The sequence below is a fragment of the Penicillium waksmanii genome, assembly GCF_028829765.1.
Source record: "Penicillium waksmanii strain IBT 27052 chromosome Unknown utg000004l:1.0-5674109.0:1.0-5678898.0, whole genome shotgun sequence".
Lineage (NCBI taxonomy): Eukaryota > Fungi > Ascomycota > Eurotiomycetes > Eurotiales > Aspergillaceae > Penicillium > Penicillium waksmanii.
This window is the reverse complement of record NW_026643251.1, coordinates 4074944-4091617: the sequence shown is the minus strand read 5'-3', so window position 1 is coordinate 4091617 and position 16674 is coordinate 4074944. Positions and strand designations below refer to the sequence as shown.

Sequence of the window (16674 nt, the reverse complement as noted above, 5' to 3'; positions counted from 1 at the left end):
TTCTTCAAGTCTTGCATTTAATTCACCGTTTGCATTATCTGGCGTTATTAGGTGATTTGGCTTGGTTTTTGTTGGAATCCACTTACACGCATGTCTTTGAGACACTTGATGCCCTTCACGAACCCCTCTCACAAAACATGATACCGTTGCACATTATTATCGACCCTCTTGTCTCCATCCCTTGATACATGGGATTCTATCGCCTCTGGGACCATTGTGGAACCTTTCCTATATTTTTGGTAGGGAGCACAGCATGTTTTACAAAGGGTTTCCAGAAGTAGATATCGAAAACGCTATAATAGCCATTCGAGAAACAGCCAATCCAGTGTTTTGATTCTCATAACCATAAGATACGCATGCCAGAAATCTGTAGCCCTAAGCTGATCGCTGATCGCGACGATCGAAACATGACCCTGACCCTGACATTGGGAGGTTATATGGATAAGCGCGCGGCTAAACCAGAGGCGGCAGGATTCTGCCGTCAGGGAATTCAATTATTCCTCCCCGTACTGGCAGCTCCCGCGTCTCCTACAACCAACGTACACCATACACCACCACAATGCGGTCTCTATCACCGGCTCTCGCGTCCCTCGCGAATGTATTCCGCATCCCCATGTCGCTGAATCCTGTGCGCCCCACGGTCAGCCGGATGTGTCACGAGACCCTGGCGCGACGACCTTCACCACAACCTAGCCCGATCGCTGCGGCCGTGCAACAATCAGCCCCATTCTCGTCCACAAGTGCGCTGGCAAAGCGAAAGGGAGGAAACACCGTTGACAAGCGAATCAGTATGTTTGCACCGTTATTTGGGTTGGATGAATTGCTTCAATTCTCCCTAAACATCCATCATGTCTCGAGCCCCGAGAACCTCATCAGCCGGCATTGTAAAACACAATCAAGACTAACAATTCCACTTAGCTCTCATCCGCTACTTCCTTTACCACCCGCTCACCCCCCGCCCTCTCCGTTTCTCTCGCAATCGCTACCTGCGCCACTGGACAATCCATCGTGCCTGGCAACTGTTCCAGGCCAAGCAGCGCCGCCAGCAAGAACTCGAATTGGAGCGCCAATATCAGGCCATGCAGTCTGCATGTGAGGAGTTGCGTACCTCTGCTGGTGACGGAGGCAGACTGTTCCGCAAATCGATGAACAAGAAGGGAATCTTCACTGATATGTTCCCTATCGAGTACGGCCGTATGCAGACGGATTACCCCCCGCCGAGGGTTGGAACCATGATTGGAAGCGACCTGAGAAGAAATAGAAGACTGGAGGACTGGGCTGTTGTAGGACAATTGTTGATGATTTTGATGGCGTGGCATCTATTACGGCAACAGTTTTGTATCATTTGATCATTTGGCGCTGTGTACAATATGCATTTCTCTTTTCCGCGCCGAGAGCATTGAGCTGCATCTCTGGACGGCCACATTTATATTACTTATTTGCGTTATAAATTTAAGTTGAGTTCAAATCTACCCAGGATGAATTGCATATTCTGGCAAGAGTGAGAGTGAGACTGCATTATGAAGCCCGAGAGCCCAAGGTGATAAGCACAGTGCATTGAGAAAGGCACAGAAAGAGACAGAGATACTACAGGGACCGAAGGGAAAGTTAAAAAAAAAGGGAGTGATCGGTGCGATACTCTTCGGGGAATGGAGACAAGAGATGGATATCCGGAGTTGCACGTGCATGAGAATGCGGAAAAAAGGAATGACGGGAAGGAAAGACATGAAGAATGTACTCCGAGACAATAGATACGGCCGGAGCAGCCAGCGAACAAAAGGCTGACGCCACACTCGGCCCCAAAAAAAACCAGACCAGAACAATCAAGAACGACCCAAACGCCAATAATGCATGATACAGCGAAGTACCCAGTGGAATGCTACAAGCTCATGGCTTGGATTGAAGCGTGACCACCGGACAACTTCAAGTTGAGAGACAACCGAACGCTGGGTTGGAAAACATATTCGCAATGAGACACGTTCCCGTCGTCACGTCGTTATAGAACCACGCAGCAGGAGCTTTTCCGCTTGTCGAAGGTCAGCAGCGCGGCTCGGGTGGCTGCTTCGAAAACATCGTCAACACCTTCGCCCGTCAAGGACGAGCACTCGAGATATTTGCGAGCACAGATCTGGGATCCCGTGTCATTGCCTTCTTTGGCTGTCACGAACTTGAGTGACTTCTTGCGCATTTCTTCAATAGCAAGTGGATCTTCGCGGAGATCTTTCTTCAGACCGACCAGAATGATTGGCACGCCCGGACACCGCTCGTTGGCTTCTTCAATCCACTGTGCCAGAGCTTAGTTAGTGGGTGGAAAAAACCGGCACGTTTTGAGGCCTGGCGACGAACCTTATGTTTGACGTTCTCTAGAGAATCCGGCGAGTCTACAGAGAATCCGATGAGGAGGACGTGTGCTTTCGAGTATGCCAAAGGTCGCAACCGCTCATAATCTTCTTGTCCAGCTGTATCCCATAGAGCCAATTGCACCGAGCGGCCATCTACTCGGCAATCGGTCACGTAGTTTTCAAATACCGTCGGTACCTAAACATCAACAGTTAGAGGATATTGGTGATTTCGGGCTGGGCGATCAATTCAACTAACATAGTGCTATCAGGAGATCTGTCAGCTAAGGTGTTTTTTTCGTAGATAAATGGGAACCCGTAGAACTCACAGTGGGAAAGTAACCGAGGGTGAAGACGCTCAGCAGACTGGTTTTTCCACATGCACCGTCGCCAATGATTACCAGTTTCCTACATGGGTGATGTGTAAATTAGCCTTCCGTTCAGATCACATGCAAACAAATCTGTCACGAGTATAGGAGTGATATTCCCCTCATTCGCAATGGTATCTTATCGCTGATGGCAGTATCTCAAGGCCACGGTAATTGCAGAAGGCACGGGGTTGCTCTGCTACCATTGCGCATGGGGGTATAACGAGTTGTGGGGAAGAAGTCAAGATGGCTGCACGTACCGCCGCATCACATTGTCGTCGTTTTGTTGTTGGGCCATGATTATGGATATCTGGCAAATATTGTTGATGGGAAAAGGATGAGAAGAGTAGATCGCCTTAAAAGTGTCGAGGGAGCGATTATCGAGCTGATCACCCAAGTCGCGAACACGGAAGGTAGCAGGGGTTCTTGGAGTTCAGCCCTGCACACACGGTTTTCCCGCCCAATCGACGACAAGGGGCAGCAAAGAGGATGGTGGCCTTAATGCACCAAAGCAGTTGGCCAGTGACGCAGGGTGCTGGGGGGCAAAGGCGGTCGGGTCGGAGCTGAAGGTCGGGGGATGGTGGGATGGAGTCGATGTCGATGAATTGACCGAGGGGAATCCCGATCTACCGAAGTCGAGTCGGGAGTGATGAGAGAGAGAGAGAGAGAGAGAGAGAGAGAGAGTGAGAGAGATCCGACGGGAGGAGACGGGATAGTCAAATGTACGAAAAGAGAGAGGAGTAAGGTGAGAAGGAGAGGGAGAGGGAGAGGGAGCGAGCGGGAGAGGAGAATGCGGCTAAGTAAGATGACAATAGGAGATCCGGAGATTTAAGGCACTCTCCACGGAGACAGGACGAAGGGTCAGAGGGGGGGGTGGATTACGGGACTAATTGACACACTCGGCAGCTACTCCGTCTGATCGTCCAGCTGTTTTAGGGAAAAATTTCTGTCTGGATGGGAGTTATTTTTAATTTGAACCTTAGCGCTTGAGCGTGTCTCACAGCGCGGTGGAGCAACAACCCAACAGTAACGGACCTGCACCGCCCCCACGATTTAAGTCGGCAGAATAAATGGCGGTGAAGACTATACAACAGATGTGCATACTGTACATGCAATGCATCCCATCATGTGATCTGATCGGATCGGATCTGATCTGATCTCAAAGTGGTGAATTGTTGTCTAGTCAGACAGTACAATCAAAAGGAAAATTAGTTGGTCATGCCTTTAGAAATAAGTTTCAGTGTATAAAAACATTATCTTTTATAAATTGGGAGACTCTCCCCCCCCAACAATCTCTCCAGATGCTTCCATTTCTGTATTTCCTGCATGTATTGCCTGGCCCATCAGGCATCAGCTCGCTTGCGGCGGCTATCCCGTTGCGGCGGCACGACAACCAGCCAGAGGGCCGGAAAGCCCATCGCTTCATCCCATCATCCGCCTTACGATTGAACACCTTCTGCGACCCGCGTTTCCAGGGCTTCGATATCTCCCTGGCCCTGGCCCTGACCAACTGTACCTCTTCCTCCGCGGGTCTCCCTGCGCCCCGGCCTCGTCTCCGAGCGAACACGTCGTGACCCGCCGGGATTATCGCCTTTCGACCCCCTCCTCTGACGCTGACACCAAACTCCTCTTGTTTGCTGCTGCGCGCCACTCCCAACGGACCTGCCGAGGAGCTTTTCGGATTTTTGTTCGCCTAGCGGAGGTTCACCCTTTGTTGAGTTGGTCCTTGCATTGGATTGACCGGAGCTTTGTTGGTAGGTTCTTTCGCTCTCTCCCGCTCTCCGCTTTGGTCGTTCATTCTAGTCACCCCACCCACCTTGATACGAACTCGTTTCTCTAACCGACGACTCTGCGCTGGTCATAAATAGTCATACTGCCGAGGCAGTCGCTCCAAGCTTCATATCCACCATGACGACGCATGTATCGGCCGCTCCGGCGCCATCGACCAACGGTGACGCGCGGGGACCCTTGAGCCATTCAGCAATCGATACCATGTCAACTCCAGCCCCCGCTGTGAATCGCAAGAAGCAAAAGCGCCGACAGAAACAAGCCGCTCGCCTAGATGCTCACTCCCACGGAGATCCTACTGACGTCGCTGCGGCCGAAGATCGACATTCCGACGATGATATTGCGGACCACGATAGCGCGGACTTTGACCACCATGAACAAGATGATGTCTATCGAAATGGAGACCTTGGATCACACTCGCATCCTTCATTGTTGAACGGACCCGATGATCATCACGAACATTTAACCGACCACAAATTCAAGAAAAAGAGGAACAAAAAAGGCCGCTCGGATTCGCACACTCTCGCTGATGGCAGCTCGACACCTCTCTCTACCCCGTCCGCTTCATTCTCTCACCCACCACCGTCGCACTCCCTCCCGTATTCCGCTACCCGTTTCCCCGCCAAGTCCGCCAAAGAGAGCAGTATCTGGAACCAGTCCTCTTTGGAGGAGCGTGAGAATATCCGGACTTTCTGGTTCGAGCTGGGCGAGGAAGAACGCCGTCAGTTGGTGAAGGTGGAGAAGGATGCCGTGTTGAGGAAGATGAAAGAGCAACAAAAGCATTCTTGCAGCTGCACTGTCTGTGGCCGAAAACGCACCGCCATTGAGGAGGAGCTTGAGGTTTTGTATGATGCGTATTACGAAGAGCTCGAACAATATGCCAACAACAACCAAGGCTCCTTCGATGAAGGCGCCCCTATCATCCCCCCGCCTCGATTGTACCAACCACCCCTACGATCACCTGGCCAACATACTCACACCCATGGCCAATTCCACCCATCACGGGGTAGAGTTCAGGAATTACCCGAAGACGACGACGATCTTGAGGACGATTATGACGAGGAAGAGGATGAGGAGGATGAGGAGGAGGAGGATGAAGACGACGATGAGCTTTACAGTGATGACGACGAATTTGAAGACGAGGAGACTCGTGCAGCCCGTGCGGACTTCTTCGCCTTTGGGAATAGTTTGACGGTGAAAGGTGGGTGCACTTATACTCCCTTCTCTACTAAGGGCTAGCTGTTCTAACCATTTGAAAAAATTCCAGATGGCATTCTTACTGTGGCAGACGATCTTCTGAAAAACGATGGCAAGCATTTTATTGACATGATGGAGCAGTTGGCCGAGCGTCGAATGCAGCGTGAAGAAGATACCCAGTATAATATCGCCGCCGCCCACCAATCATTTCATGCTGGTCATAACCACGGCCCTCTCGACGATGAGGACTATGATGATGAAGAGGATGAAGACTATGACAGCCAAGAAGAAGAGGAAGAGTTCGACGAAGACGAGATGGTATGTATTTGCCAAATCTCTGTGTAAAGTTTGATCATGTTAACCAATTTTGTAGGACGCCATGACCGAAGAGCAGCGCATGCAAGAAGGGCGACGAATGTTCCAAATATTTGCCGCCCGCATGTTCGAGCAGCGAGTCATGACTGCATATCGAGAAAAAGTTGCTGAACAACGCCAGAAGCAGCTCATAGAGGAATTATTGGAAGAGGAGAACCGGAATGAGCAACGGAATGCTAAGAAAGCACGAGAAGCGCAGAAAAAGAAGGACAAGAAGCGCTTGCAGAAGCAAGCCAAGGAAGAGGAAAAGTCTCGCCGGGATGCCGAGAAAGCAGCCGAGGAGGCTGCAGCGAAAGCGGCGCAGGAGAAGAAGCTGGAAGAGCAGCGACTGAAGCGTGAAGAACAAAGGAAGAAGCGCGAAGCAGAACGCAAGGCCCAGGAGGAGGAGCGTGCCCGCAAAGAAGCCGAAAAGCAACGTCGCCTAAAGGAAGATCGAGAACGACAAGCCGAAATAGAGCGTAAGCAACGCGAGCAGAAGGAGGAGAAAAAGAAGCGCGACGATGCGAAACGCAAGGAGAGAGAGGAACGAGAAGCCCGAGAGAAGAAGGCCAAGGAGGATCAGGAGAACAAGACTCGAGAAGATCAGGCCAGAAGGGACCGCGACCTGGCCGCTAAAGCCGAACAGGAGTCTAGAGAGAGGTTTGGAAAAGCATTTGTCCAACCCAAAGCTGCATTACATGCTGGTTCTATTCCCCTGATACCGTCGTCTCTTCCGCTCCAAGCTATCCCTGGACCTCTTCAGTCGCCGCATTACTCTGTGGCTTCGCCTGCAGCTCCTAAAGCTTCGACTCCTGCCAGGCCGCGACAACCGTCTCAGCAAGGCTCACACACATCTTCGCCCCATTCACAAACCACTTCCTCCGACTTTCCTTTCCAGCCCTCCATCTCACCACGCTCTTTGGCTCAGTCGTATTCTGGAGCCCCAGGCATTGGCGGGAGACCGGGCCACCAGCAGCATCCGCCTCTACACCATCCTCAACCTTCCGCACCTTTATCTCCGCTAGGTCGCATCAATCCACCTGGCTTCCCGGGACTGGGTAGCTTACCGTCAAACCCACCTGGTCTACCTGGAATGGGTGGTCGACCGATTCCCCCGGACTTGCAAATGTACCCTCCGAATTCTGGGATGATGAGCCATCGTGGGTTTGGCGGCCCGGGTGGAATTCCTGCACCTCCTGGAATCAATGGAGTCCGTCCCATACATCCAGGTCGCGGGTTCCCGCCTGACCTTGGACATGGTCTCCCATTCCCGGGACATCATGGGGCGCCTGGCGCATATCCTATGCAGCAACCTGGCTTGGCCAAGTCTCATTCACGACAACAGTCTGGATCATTTGAGCGCTCTCCTTTAGATTCAGCCGGCCAGCCCTTCCCAATTTCACGACCAAGTCCGATCAAGCGTCCTCCAAGCACCGCGCAGGACCACCATGATGGTGGACATGCTTCTTCCCGGCGAGATGTGGATGATTTAAGTACGCAGCTCGGTAGCAGTGCACTTCTCGATGATACAGATGATCCGTACTCGTCAAAACTCTCCCAGTCGTTGCCTGGTGCTTCTGCGCCAGGACAGTTCCCCCCGCCGTCGAGGGCCAGTTTTCAAGGATCTTCTTTGTTTGCAGAGCCCCTGGGTGAGTCTGCGTGTCAGCACAAATTCCAGAAAAGTGAACTAATTAGGTTACTAGGAGCTAAACATGCGGCTTTTGCAACTGGTCCTGGTTGGGGTGCTCCTGCACCCTTTGGTTCCGCTTTCCCTGGTGCTTCTACCTGGGGAGTAGCGACTGGTAAGCATCACCCTCAAATTACCACTAAAAATGCCACTCACACTTATATAGGGGGGAGTGGCTGGGCTCACAATCACAATGCTTTTGCCGCCGGCGGCCATCATCGCGTTCACACGACTCGGCCTGTTACAATCCGCCTTCTTGTGATTCAAGCATGCAAGCACCTCAACACGATAAACCCCCCAACCGGGCTCGGGTGGCTACCATGATGTGAAGGCGGTTCTCAGTCAGGTTGGACAATTGCGCCCATCTAGCGAGCCCGCAATTTCACTCGGTGAGATGCTCGACATCTGCGACACGGAAGGTAGCCCTCAGAATGGTGGTGGGTCATTCTCCATCAAAGAAGATAAAAATGGCCAGTACGTCAAGTTTGAGCCGGATACCAACAGTGCGATTGGTGGCCACCGAGGTAGCATTGTACCAGGTGATATCGGCAGCCCAATCCCTGGAAACAGCAACCCTGCTGCATTTGGCGGACTTGGCGCGCCCTCTGTATTCAGACAGTACTCCTCTCCCCCGACTGGACTGTTTGGCGGGACTTCCTAATTTCGTCATGATCAGCGAACGGTCCTCGTTTTCATCATGAGCCTGACTTCGAGTTGCAACCTCGGTGACCTTTGTCTTCTTACGCACTTCTTTCCTCCATCTGGAAATGATCCCTGAAATGCCCCTTTACCCTTTTCCTTTTTCTCTTGTCTCTTTTCCTTTTTCTCTTGTCTCTTTTCCTTTTTCGAATTGAAGCGTCACGGATTAACGTCTCTCATCCACACGTCCTCAAATATTTGATATGTTTTCGCTGCTATGGGTTTCATCTGATCGGGTTTTCTTATTTGAATGTGTCCAAGTTGGAATGACTTGGACTGGGGCATCCGGGTTTGCTATTGTGTATGGTATGATCTACTTTTTTACTGGCCTTTCTGCATTATGCAGCGATATCCGTGGGGATTGGGACAATCTCCCTCTCCATCATTGTCCTTGACTCAATTGCATGATCGAAGGTTTCTTCGTCCTATTTTCCCTGGTCACGTAAGCATATTCTCTGTAGATCGAATTTATGATATGCAAGTCGCTGTTTTACCTTTCGCCCGATTGCATCCATGGATGTAGCGATGCCGCGTCGATGCAGTTGTTCAGTACAAGACTACTACTACTACTACTACTACTACTACTACTACTACTACTACTACTACTACTGATGTGCTATCAGAAACACCCGGGAGGACTGTCGATACTAAATGCAAACAACCACGGAATTTACACTTCAAAATAAAGTTCAAGGGTATGGGATTATCCAGAGACGATGGTACAGCTGTATATACTCAAACGAAAAGAACAAAGCATCATGGCAGAGGCCGGCTTCCGGAAAGAAAATAGACGAGACGTTAAAAGAAACAAGGAAAAGGTTAGCCAAGGGAATTAGGAACCAGATTCACTGAGACCAAAATAGCCCTTCATATAGATACAATGGTTTTGCACCCATGATAAGAGAGTATCATTCCGGTTTAAAAAACCCGAGTCCATCAATAATTTGAATCTAGACGAAGAATGACAGGTGATCTGATTTATTGCCGTTCTGTGACGATACCTTCGTAATCTCTAGAGCGGATGTATGCCAGCGTACGCTCAAAATGACGCTTGGGGCCCTCGAGATTAGGATTAGGATCATCTTCGCTGGTTTGCAGATTGGAGTGGATAAGCTCAATGAGACCATTGAGGTACTTTGTGGTGACGTTCTCATTTTGTTGGTCAAAGTAGTAGACGTAGCGGTTGAGAATCTCGACGAATAGCTCGACGGAGACAGCGTTGTCCATGCAGGCATCGGCGACACGAAGGGCTCGTTGGAGGCACTCCAAAACACGCTTCCCATCGCGATAGAGCTGTTGTAGTGTAAGCATCATAACCAAAGATGAGCCAGTGGTGAACGGTCGATCACTTACGTCCTTAGGTTCCTCTTCCTCACGCTGGGGATTCTCGACCACCCACCAAAGGTGGCTTGCAAGATAGACTGCCCGACATTGGTCAGGCTTCTTGAGCAGCTTGCTTCCGTGTAGAGCGGTCTTGGTGATTAGAGTATCGTAATTCTCTTTGCAGAAACCACGAGTGCCTTGCAAAGCACCGGCCACAACACAGACAGCCTGGAATTGGGCACGAGAGTCGCTGATGGAGTCCTCATAGATGGTGAAAGCTTGAGCGAAGAACTCGTAGCTGACCTCCTCAAAGCCTGTTTGGTCGGCAACTTCACCACACATCACGAACAACCGGAGAGCCAGGTCTGCACAGCCTGGGTTCACCCGCTGGTAGAGGTTATTAACGCATTGGTGCATGAACCGATAGAGAACGGAGGACTGCGATTGCCAGTTATCGTCGTAGTGTTCACGAGACTTCAGTTTGCGAGCAAGGCGGATAGAGGCTGTAACAATGGCGGGTGTAGTGTATCGAATGCGCTCATTGCCATCGCCATATGCTTTACGCGTGGCTTGAAGAAGCTGCCCGGGACATGTTAGATGTATAATAAATGCGGTGATGATAGTTCTCATTATCTTACCTTGAGTTGGGTATCGTTCTCCGGTGCTTGGATCAAGTGTACCAATCTTGCAAGCCAGCCTTGCTCCTCGACTGTCTCATCCGTTTCTCCTCCACGGCGTTGGGCCTGTGCTCCGGGATATCCTGCAGATTGCTGCATGCCCTCTTTAATCAATACTCTTGAGACTTGCAGCACACGATCGAGGTTTTCGGTAGTTGTGATAAAGATCTTGTTCTTCAGGAGACTCCGAATGATCTCGCCAGCGATAGATCTCCGGGTGGGATACGACTGTGATGTCAAAAGCGGCAGATAGTGTGGCAGAGCCAAGGCTGTAAAGATAGAGACATAGGCACGGAGTGGGGCGTTAAGGAGGTGAAGTATGTGCTGTTGTGTCGGTGCTGAGTGCAGATCGGCGTGATCGGTGTACTCGGCTGTCTTTTGAGTAGCAAAGTCAAGGACCTGATCAACATACTCTAACTGTCCTGGGTAGATGTTGAGCGCCAAGTTGACAAGAGACACAAGGAGGGCCATGGTATCTTGGATGGGCAATGCCCGCGTCTTGATCAGGTTAACAACCTGTTCGTAGAAGATATCGTACAATTTCACTTCTGCAGGAACCTCGGGCTTCTCTTCTGTCTCGTTCTTGCTTTCATCTTCTTTCTTTGCTGGCTCTGGTGTCTCTTCTGACTTATTCGTTGCCTCGATGCCATTCTCTGTGGAGGGTTCTGGGGTAGCAGTCTTGCCTGATTCGGTCTTCTTCGTCTCCTTCTCGATTTCCAGTTTATGTAACAACCGGGTAACAGCTTCCTCTTCGTTTTCCTTCCTCGTATCTGGCTGGGCATTGGTATCGGAATCCTTTGTTGCATACGTCGACAAGCGGTCCATCAATCCAATGACGATTTTCTTAAGATCAACGTGCGGGTTGAGCCGGGCGATGGCGGACAAGAGCTGATCAAGAGTGTGAAGATGGAATTCATCTGGGAACACCTTAGTAATAACTATTGAACAAGTCAGCGGCTAAGTGCTGGTTTGGACTCCAATTTTAAGCCTTACCTTCCAAAAGATATTCCTGCGCCAGAACGTCGCGGCATTGCACTACCTGTTCTAGAAGCGCTTGTAGAATGCCTGTCTTGTACGTTTCGAGATCCACCAACTGGCTGAGACGGACAACATTGCTGCCCACAAGCAACTCCAGCTCGCGTCTCTCTTGTATCCGGCGCTCGCGTTCTCTCTCGAAGGACCTTGGTGCTGCAGCCGAACCCAGAGCTTATTCATTTCCACAAAATTGGTCAAGACGAAATTGATCGAGTCCTGCAGATTGCCCTCCGGGCCATCGCTGGTGCCCGAGGGGAGGTAGTCTCTCGCCTGGCCGGACAAGTAATATCGCAGGAAGAGGCCACGGATCGGGTGCTGCACACCCCGGCTCATCTCCATCATATCTTTCATAATCTCCTTGACCGGCGCATCCTGGACTGACATATAGACCGTCCCCACAGTGATCATCAAGTATAAGCGTGGAACGATGTTCCCAGCATATTGCACAAGTTCGTATAGGTCCGCAAGGTGATTGACCGGGTGGTTCTCCTTAAGGTAGACGGAGAGGTGTCGCAACGCATCGAAGACCGCCATGTACAATTCATAGTACTGTTTTGGGCCAAGGCTGGGGGTTCGCAATTCGGAAACGAGGGTTGATCTGTCGTGTCGCGCCCCGGGGACGCATCAATTAGTACGCGGGGGGTCATCATCGCGCAGACACCGGAGATGGTTGCCTTGGGGGGGTAGAGAACAGCTTACCCGCACTTCAGCGCGTCCATGAGCTTGCCAGGAGTTTCTAAGCATTTGCGCATCAGGCCTGACTGTTGCCTCACGACTCCCAGGGCCTCCTCGAGGAGGCGGGTTTGGTCCTCGGCGACCGGCGGTGGGCTGGACATCGTGGAGAGCGGATGAGGGGGAGCTGTGGAAACAGAGCAGGCGATAACACCTGGGGTTCAAAGCAATTGTTCAAGCCGAGAGGGACTTCGGCACGGGGCGCTCAGAATTGCAATTCATAAAAGAAAAGGAAGGGTGGGGAGAGCGAAGTAGTGGAAGGGTTGGGAGTGGGAGCGGAGGAAGAAGAGGATGAAGTGTCGAAGTGTCGGGGTTACTAACTAAACTCACAAGCTGAGGTCAAGTCGGGTTAACCTTCCCACAACGTCACTGCCTCACCCTACACCACACCACACCACACCACATCACACCGCAATGGGATCAACGCTCACACTACAACTACGCACTACACATTTACTATTTTCAAAAAGACCATAGTTCTACTCTTTCTCGGGACTACAGTACGAGCCACGTGAGATGAGAAGGACCCAGGTGCACCCTCAAGCCCAGCTTTATCCAAGTTATCTTGGTCTCGTTCGCTGATTGTGATCGCGAACGACTGGCCGAGTCGTTGTAGCTTTTGTAGCTGACCCAAATAGGGTGTGAGAACCGCAATCTCTCCCCTTCCATAAGATCCTTGCCGGACAATGTGCTTGACAAGACAGTGTCATTTCAATCTCAAAATCGTTCCAGTGAGACATTGGAACCGAATCATCCTCGGACAACTGCCCCTCCAGCTAGAATAGACTTTTCTCAACACAGAAGCTTCCGGGTACTCCGAAACACAAGGGTCGTCCTGCAACTGCGGGTACAATGATTCTCGTATCAGTTGAGCGATGGATGGGTGCATCCGGCGCTGCATCTTCAATGTGCTAGAGGGATTCCACAGCTCATGGGATTACTGTCCAAACTAATGAGTCTCTCGAAAAGAGATACATCTAGTGAGTACTTGTCGCCACCTCGTTGGTTCTCCCGTGAAAGGTTGTAGTTGTGAGCCTACGGAGGAAGCTGAAGATCGTTTCCTATGAGGAAAGCTTGTTCCACTGACGGGAGAAAAGCCGGTAGTAAATGGGCTTTAAGGACCTCGCCAGCCTCTTCACACAAAATAATTTTTGGTTGGAGTTTTTGAATCATATCGAGTCTTTGCGCGAGGCCTGTTGTTGTCATGCCGATGACATCCGCTTTGGAAAGACATCGAAGATGATGTTCATCACGAGTACGGCCAATACGCGATTTGATCCCTGCATAGCATTCAAGAGCATGATAGCTTTTTCATTAGTTTCCTTCCTCATCTCTTTTACCCAAGACTCATAAAGCAGATTCCGTTCCTCTCGAGACATATGAAACACACTGCTTTGGTGCAGTTCAGTTACAGGTCGTGCGTTTGCCCTTCGTTCGCCGGCCCCCCTCCATGTTTTGAACAGAGATTTGGAGGTTTTTCCATCTGGGATCCTTCTTTGATTTCTCTAAATAATTGTTGATAATGACCTGGATACCATCTCTGAAGGTGTGCACGGAGGCAGGCATCGGAGACGCTCTGTCCAATATGGAGGTCATCGAATTCATTCTTACATGCTGACAAGTCGACACGTGCTTTGTAGTCCACCCTTTTCCCTATCCTTGCACGGTCTGTTTTTCCTGCTATAGCGCTGAGGGAAAAGCCAGCTAGCTTTTTTGATTTTGATTGTGAACCAAGTCGAATGATTTGCGCGGTGACACCGTGATCGAGTAAATTTTCTAGCAATTGGTCAAGGGCATGGCTAGTGTAAGTTACACAAATAATGAGCCCGATTCTGGAATTCAAATGTTTTTTGTTGTCGAGGAGAACCTTGATGGAGATGCCAGTGAAGCTTTTCCCCGTCCCGGGCGGACCTCAGATTAGGCCAATCTTCCGTTGGAGACAATCAACGAGAGCCTCGACCTGACCGTCATCCAGACTCGAGTTCGCACAAAGTTCGTCCAGATTGACTGGTCCCCTGCTAGGAACAAAGAAATCGGCACCGTTCTTCATCAGGCTCCGAAGATTGAAAGCGAAACCCGACTCGAGAGTGTAGACTGGAGGGTCATTTGGACTTGGATTCCCGTGATTTCTGGGAATCGAAAGGTCTGAAAACGGCACATTTCCAGTTCTTTTCATTATTTGAAGCCTCTTCAACGTCGTTTCAAATGTAGCCAACAGCACGTGAGGGAATTCAAACACGGAGAACCGTCTTGTATTCACACCAAGAAGACCAAGGAGAGCCCGCATATTGGACTCCTCCGAGTCAACGATTGTAAAAGTGGCGTGTGCGTGGGTTTTTTATCGTTCCACAATTCCTGAAGACCGAAATTTTCTTCCATCGCTCGAGCGTTGTTCCTAAGATTTTCTGTGCATACTTCTCTAGCTAGGCCTAGACTAGTCCTTCCTTTTAAGCCAAAGCTAGTATTTCCATGGTCTTAGTCAACGAAGGCTCGGAAAACAAAGATGTTGATAGAGCATGTCGGGATGGGATCAGCTTGGCTTCGGCAATGCGCTCAAAAGCAATGATGTAACCCATTCCGACTGGATACTCTTCTTTGAACCCAATGTCTATAATCTTATCCAAGCACATTTCACGATCTCGGTCAAGCATGACGAATCCAGCCTTCATGAAAATCCACGAGGAGGGTGAAATATCACGGCGTTCCAGTCTGTAAGTCTTGCACATATGTCGGTAGTCAGATTGGTGATCATTCCACCACTTCTCAAGGTCTTCCCAACCTTTTTCTCCGGGGCCGATCCCCTTCAGTTCAAAGCAATCGGCCAAAATAGGCCATTTCACGGACCAAGGACCAGGTACGTCGGTGTCGGCAATATTAAGGGCCTCTCTATTAGCTTTATCCGGGGCTTGAACCGAAAGGTAGATCTCAGATTTGGAAACCAAGTCCTGAGACGCGTCTGTGAAGGTATGGGTGAAGTTGTTTCTGGTTCCGGGGAAGGCGATGTTTGCGCCCGGCCCGTTGATGAATCGGTAAAGCGAGAGATATAGTGCCAAGGGCTCAACAAATGTCATACCAGTCACGTTGGGTACAAATCCTGTATATGATTCAGTGAGAAACCTTGGTGACCGAGAGGAAGGGAGTATCTTATTTACCAATAATCTGGTCCAGGCGAATTTCGCACCACTTCCACGACTTCTCCATAGAAGCCCCCTTGATCAAATCCACTTGTTCGTAGTCAAATATCTCATCCGCGTAGGGAGATGGATGGAACGCGGGGGTTGTCTTCTCTCAAGGGAAGACTGATCTCAATTTGCCCTGGTGCTGGAATACTGCCACACCATAGTTGTTTAAAGGTCAGTCTCTTTTATGGTGTATAGAGCTAAGAAAGCTTACATCAGTGCCAGTTTGGAGAACTAGAAACTCTAGGTGGCTGCAAAGTGTATCGGTCAAAGGGACGGCATTGTAGGTCATATTTTTGTTGATGCTTTTGATGTCCATGACATTTTCGCTGTATGCAGTGGCGTCGGATTATGCTATTTTTTCAAAGTTGGTTAATAAATAGGACACATGGAGATATTTGGTCATATAAAACTCAAAGTGCAACACATACCACAATAATACATATGTGGAACCTGATTCAGGTTGTGAACTCGTTCCTGCATCTGACTCTTAACAGTATCCAGGTCTGTACGGAGATCTACCCCCGAGTATAGTTCGAGACGCGGGTCTTGTGGTAAGTCGCTCTCGACAATTGTACGTGGGCGATGTGTCAAGCCGATCACCCGGTCAAAGGCTGTAGGAGTAGGATAGGGGAGCAAGTTTTTAGCTAGAGCCCATCCAGAAATGCCACCGGCGCCAAAAACCAGCGCAACTTCATAGTATCTGCCATTTAGATACGTTTCATTGCGATCTCGTTGTCAAACTTCAAGTGAAATTTGAAATCAGCCTCAGATAGGGATTTGTTTCTTATTTTAAGCCTAGGTCCTTCTAGGTAAGCCGACCAAGGCCAATAACTAAAAATTTGGGCACCGTGCCCCGTTACCTTGAGCCTTGTGCGGCGTGGATCTTTCAAAATAACAGCTTGCAACTTGACCTGATCGCGGGTGAGTGGGGGCCAAGAATGAACCACTTGACATGTAGCCTACAAGCTATTTGCTTCCAGTTATAGATTAAATTGACCTAAAAAGCTCTGGTGTTCGAAAACCAAACCGGGAGCATGTGTGGCTTTCAATAGTCTTTGGACAAGCAATATGGAAACAGGGCACGCTCCAAGCCCCACTATAGGCTTGGCATCTGTGCGCAACTGTATGGAGTATCTAACATCTGCGATTCCTCAGGATGGGAGATTGCCATACCCGAAGCTTCCAAAGCTATCCGTAGATAGAACCGGTTGTAGAATCGGCGGGGTGAGGGAACCTGGAATGTCGGAGCCTATTTCGCAGGTATAGAGCTGGGGGTTTTATGGAACTTGGAAG

At 50.1% G+C, this 16674-nt stretch overlaps 6 protein-coding genes across 6 annotated transcripts; 3 read left to right on the top strand and 3 right to left on the bottom strand.

The window, feature by feature from the left end:
- Positions 1–559: 559 nt before the first annotated feature.
- On the top strand, positions 560–1349 carry N7481_004344 (mitochondrial 54S ribosomal protein mL40; the record flags this gene model as incomplete). Its single annotated transcript, XM_057263563.1, has 2 exons — positions 560–788; positions 919–1349. The coding sequence occupies 2 exons, from the start codon at positions 560–562 to the stop codon at positions 1347–1349; spliced, it is 660 nt and encodes a 219-aa protein (XP_057125224.1).
- A 647-nt stretch (positions 1350–1996) lies between these two features.
- rho2 (uncharacterized protein) lies at positions 1997–3005 on the bottom strand (the record flags this gene model as incomplete). Its single annotated transcript, XM_057263562.1, has 4 exons — positions 1997–2284; positions 2347–2538; positions 2669–2747; positions 2968–3005. 4 exons carry the CDS (start codon positions 3003–3005, stop codon positions 1997–1999), a joined length of 597 nt encoding a protein of 198 aa, XP_057125223.1.
- A 1003-nt stretch (positions 3006–4008) lies between these two features.
- N7481_004342 (uncharacterized protein) lies at positions 4009–4281 on the top strand (the record flags this gene model as incomplete). The annotated part of the gene is made up of 1 exon (XM_057263561.1): positions 4009–4281. The coding sequence occupies one exon, from the start codon at positions 4009–4011 to the stop codon at positions 4279–4281; it is 273 nt and encodes a 90-aa protein (XP_057125222.1).
- A 334-nt stretch (positions 4282–4615) lies between these two features.
- Positions 4616–8394, top strand: N7481_004341 (uncharacterized protein; the record flags this gene model as incomplete). The annotated part of the gene is made up of 6 exons (XM_057263560.1): positions 4616–5696; positions 5763–6010; positions 6066–7695; positions 7750–7848; positions 7900–8044; positions 8076–8394. The coding sequence occupies 6 exons, from the start codon at positions 4616–4618 to the stop codon at positions 8392–8394; spliced, it is 3522 nt and encodes a 1173-aa protein (XP_057125221.1).
- Positions 8395–9410: 1016 nt separating this feature from the next.
- On the bottom strand, positions 9411–12303 carry N7481_004340 (vacuolar protein sorting-associated protein 35; the record flags this gene model as incomplete). Its single annotated transcript, XM_057263559.1, has 5 exons — positions 9411–10334; positions 10394–11370; positions 11426–11603; positions 11633–12032; positions 12167–12303. 5 exons carry the CDS (start codon positions 12301–12303, stop codon positions 9411–9413), a joined length of 2616 nt encoding a protein of 871 aa, XP_057125220.1.
- A 2343-nt stretch (positions 12304–14646) lies between these two features.
- N7481_004339 (uncharacterized protein) lies at positions 14647–16080 on the bottom strand (the record flags this gene model as incomplete). The annotated part of the gene is made up of 4 exons (XM_057263558.1): positions 14647–15293; positions 15352–15484; positions 15593–15707; positions 15821–16080. Coding segments are annotated over 4 exons (1155 nt in total), but the record flags the coding sequence as incomplete, so codon positions are not given.
- Positions 16081–16674: the final 594 nt, after the last annotated feature.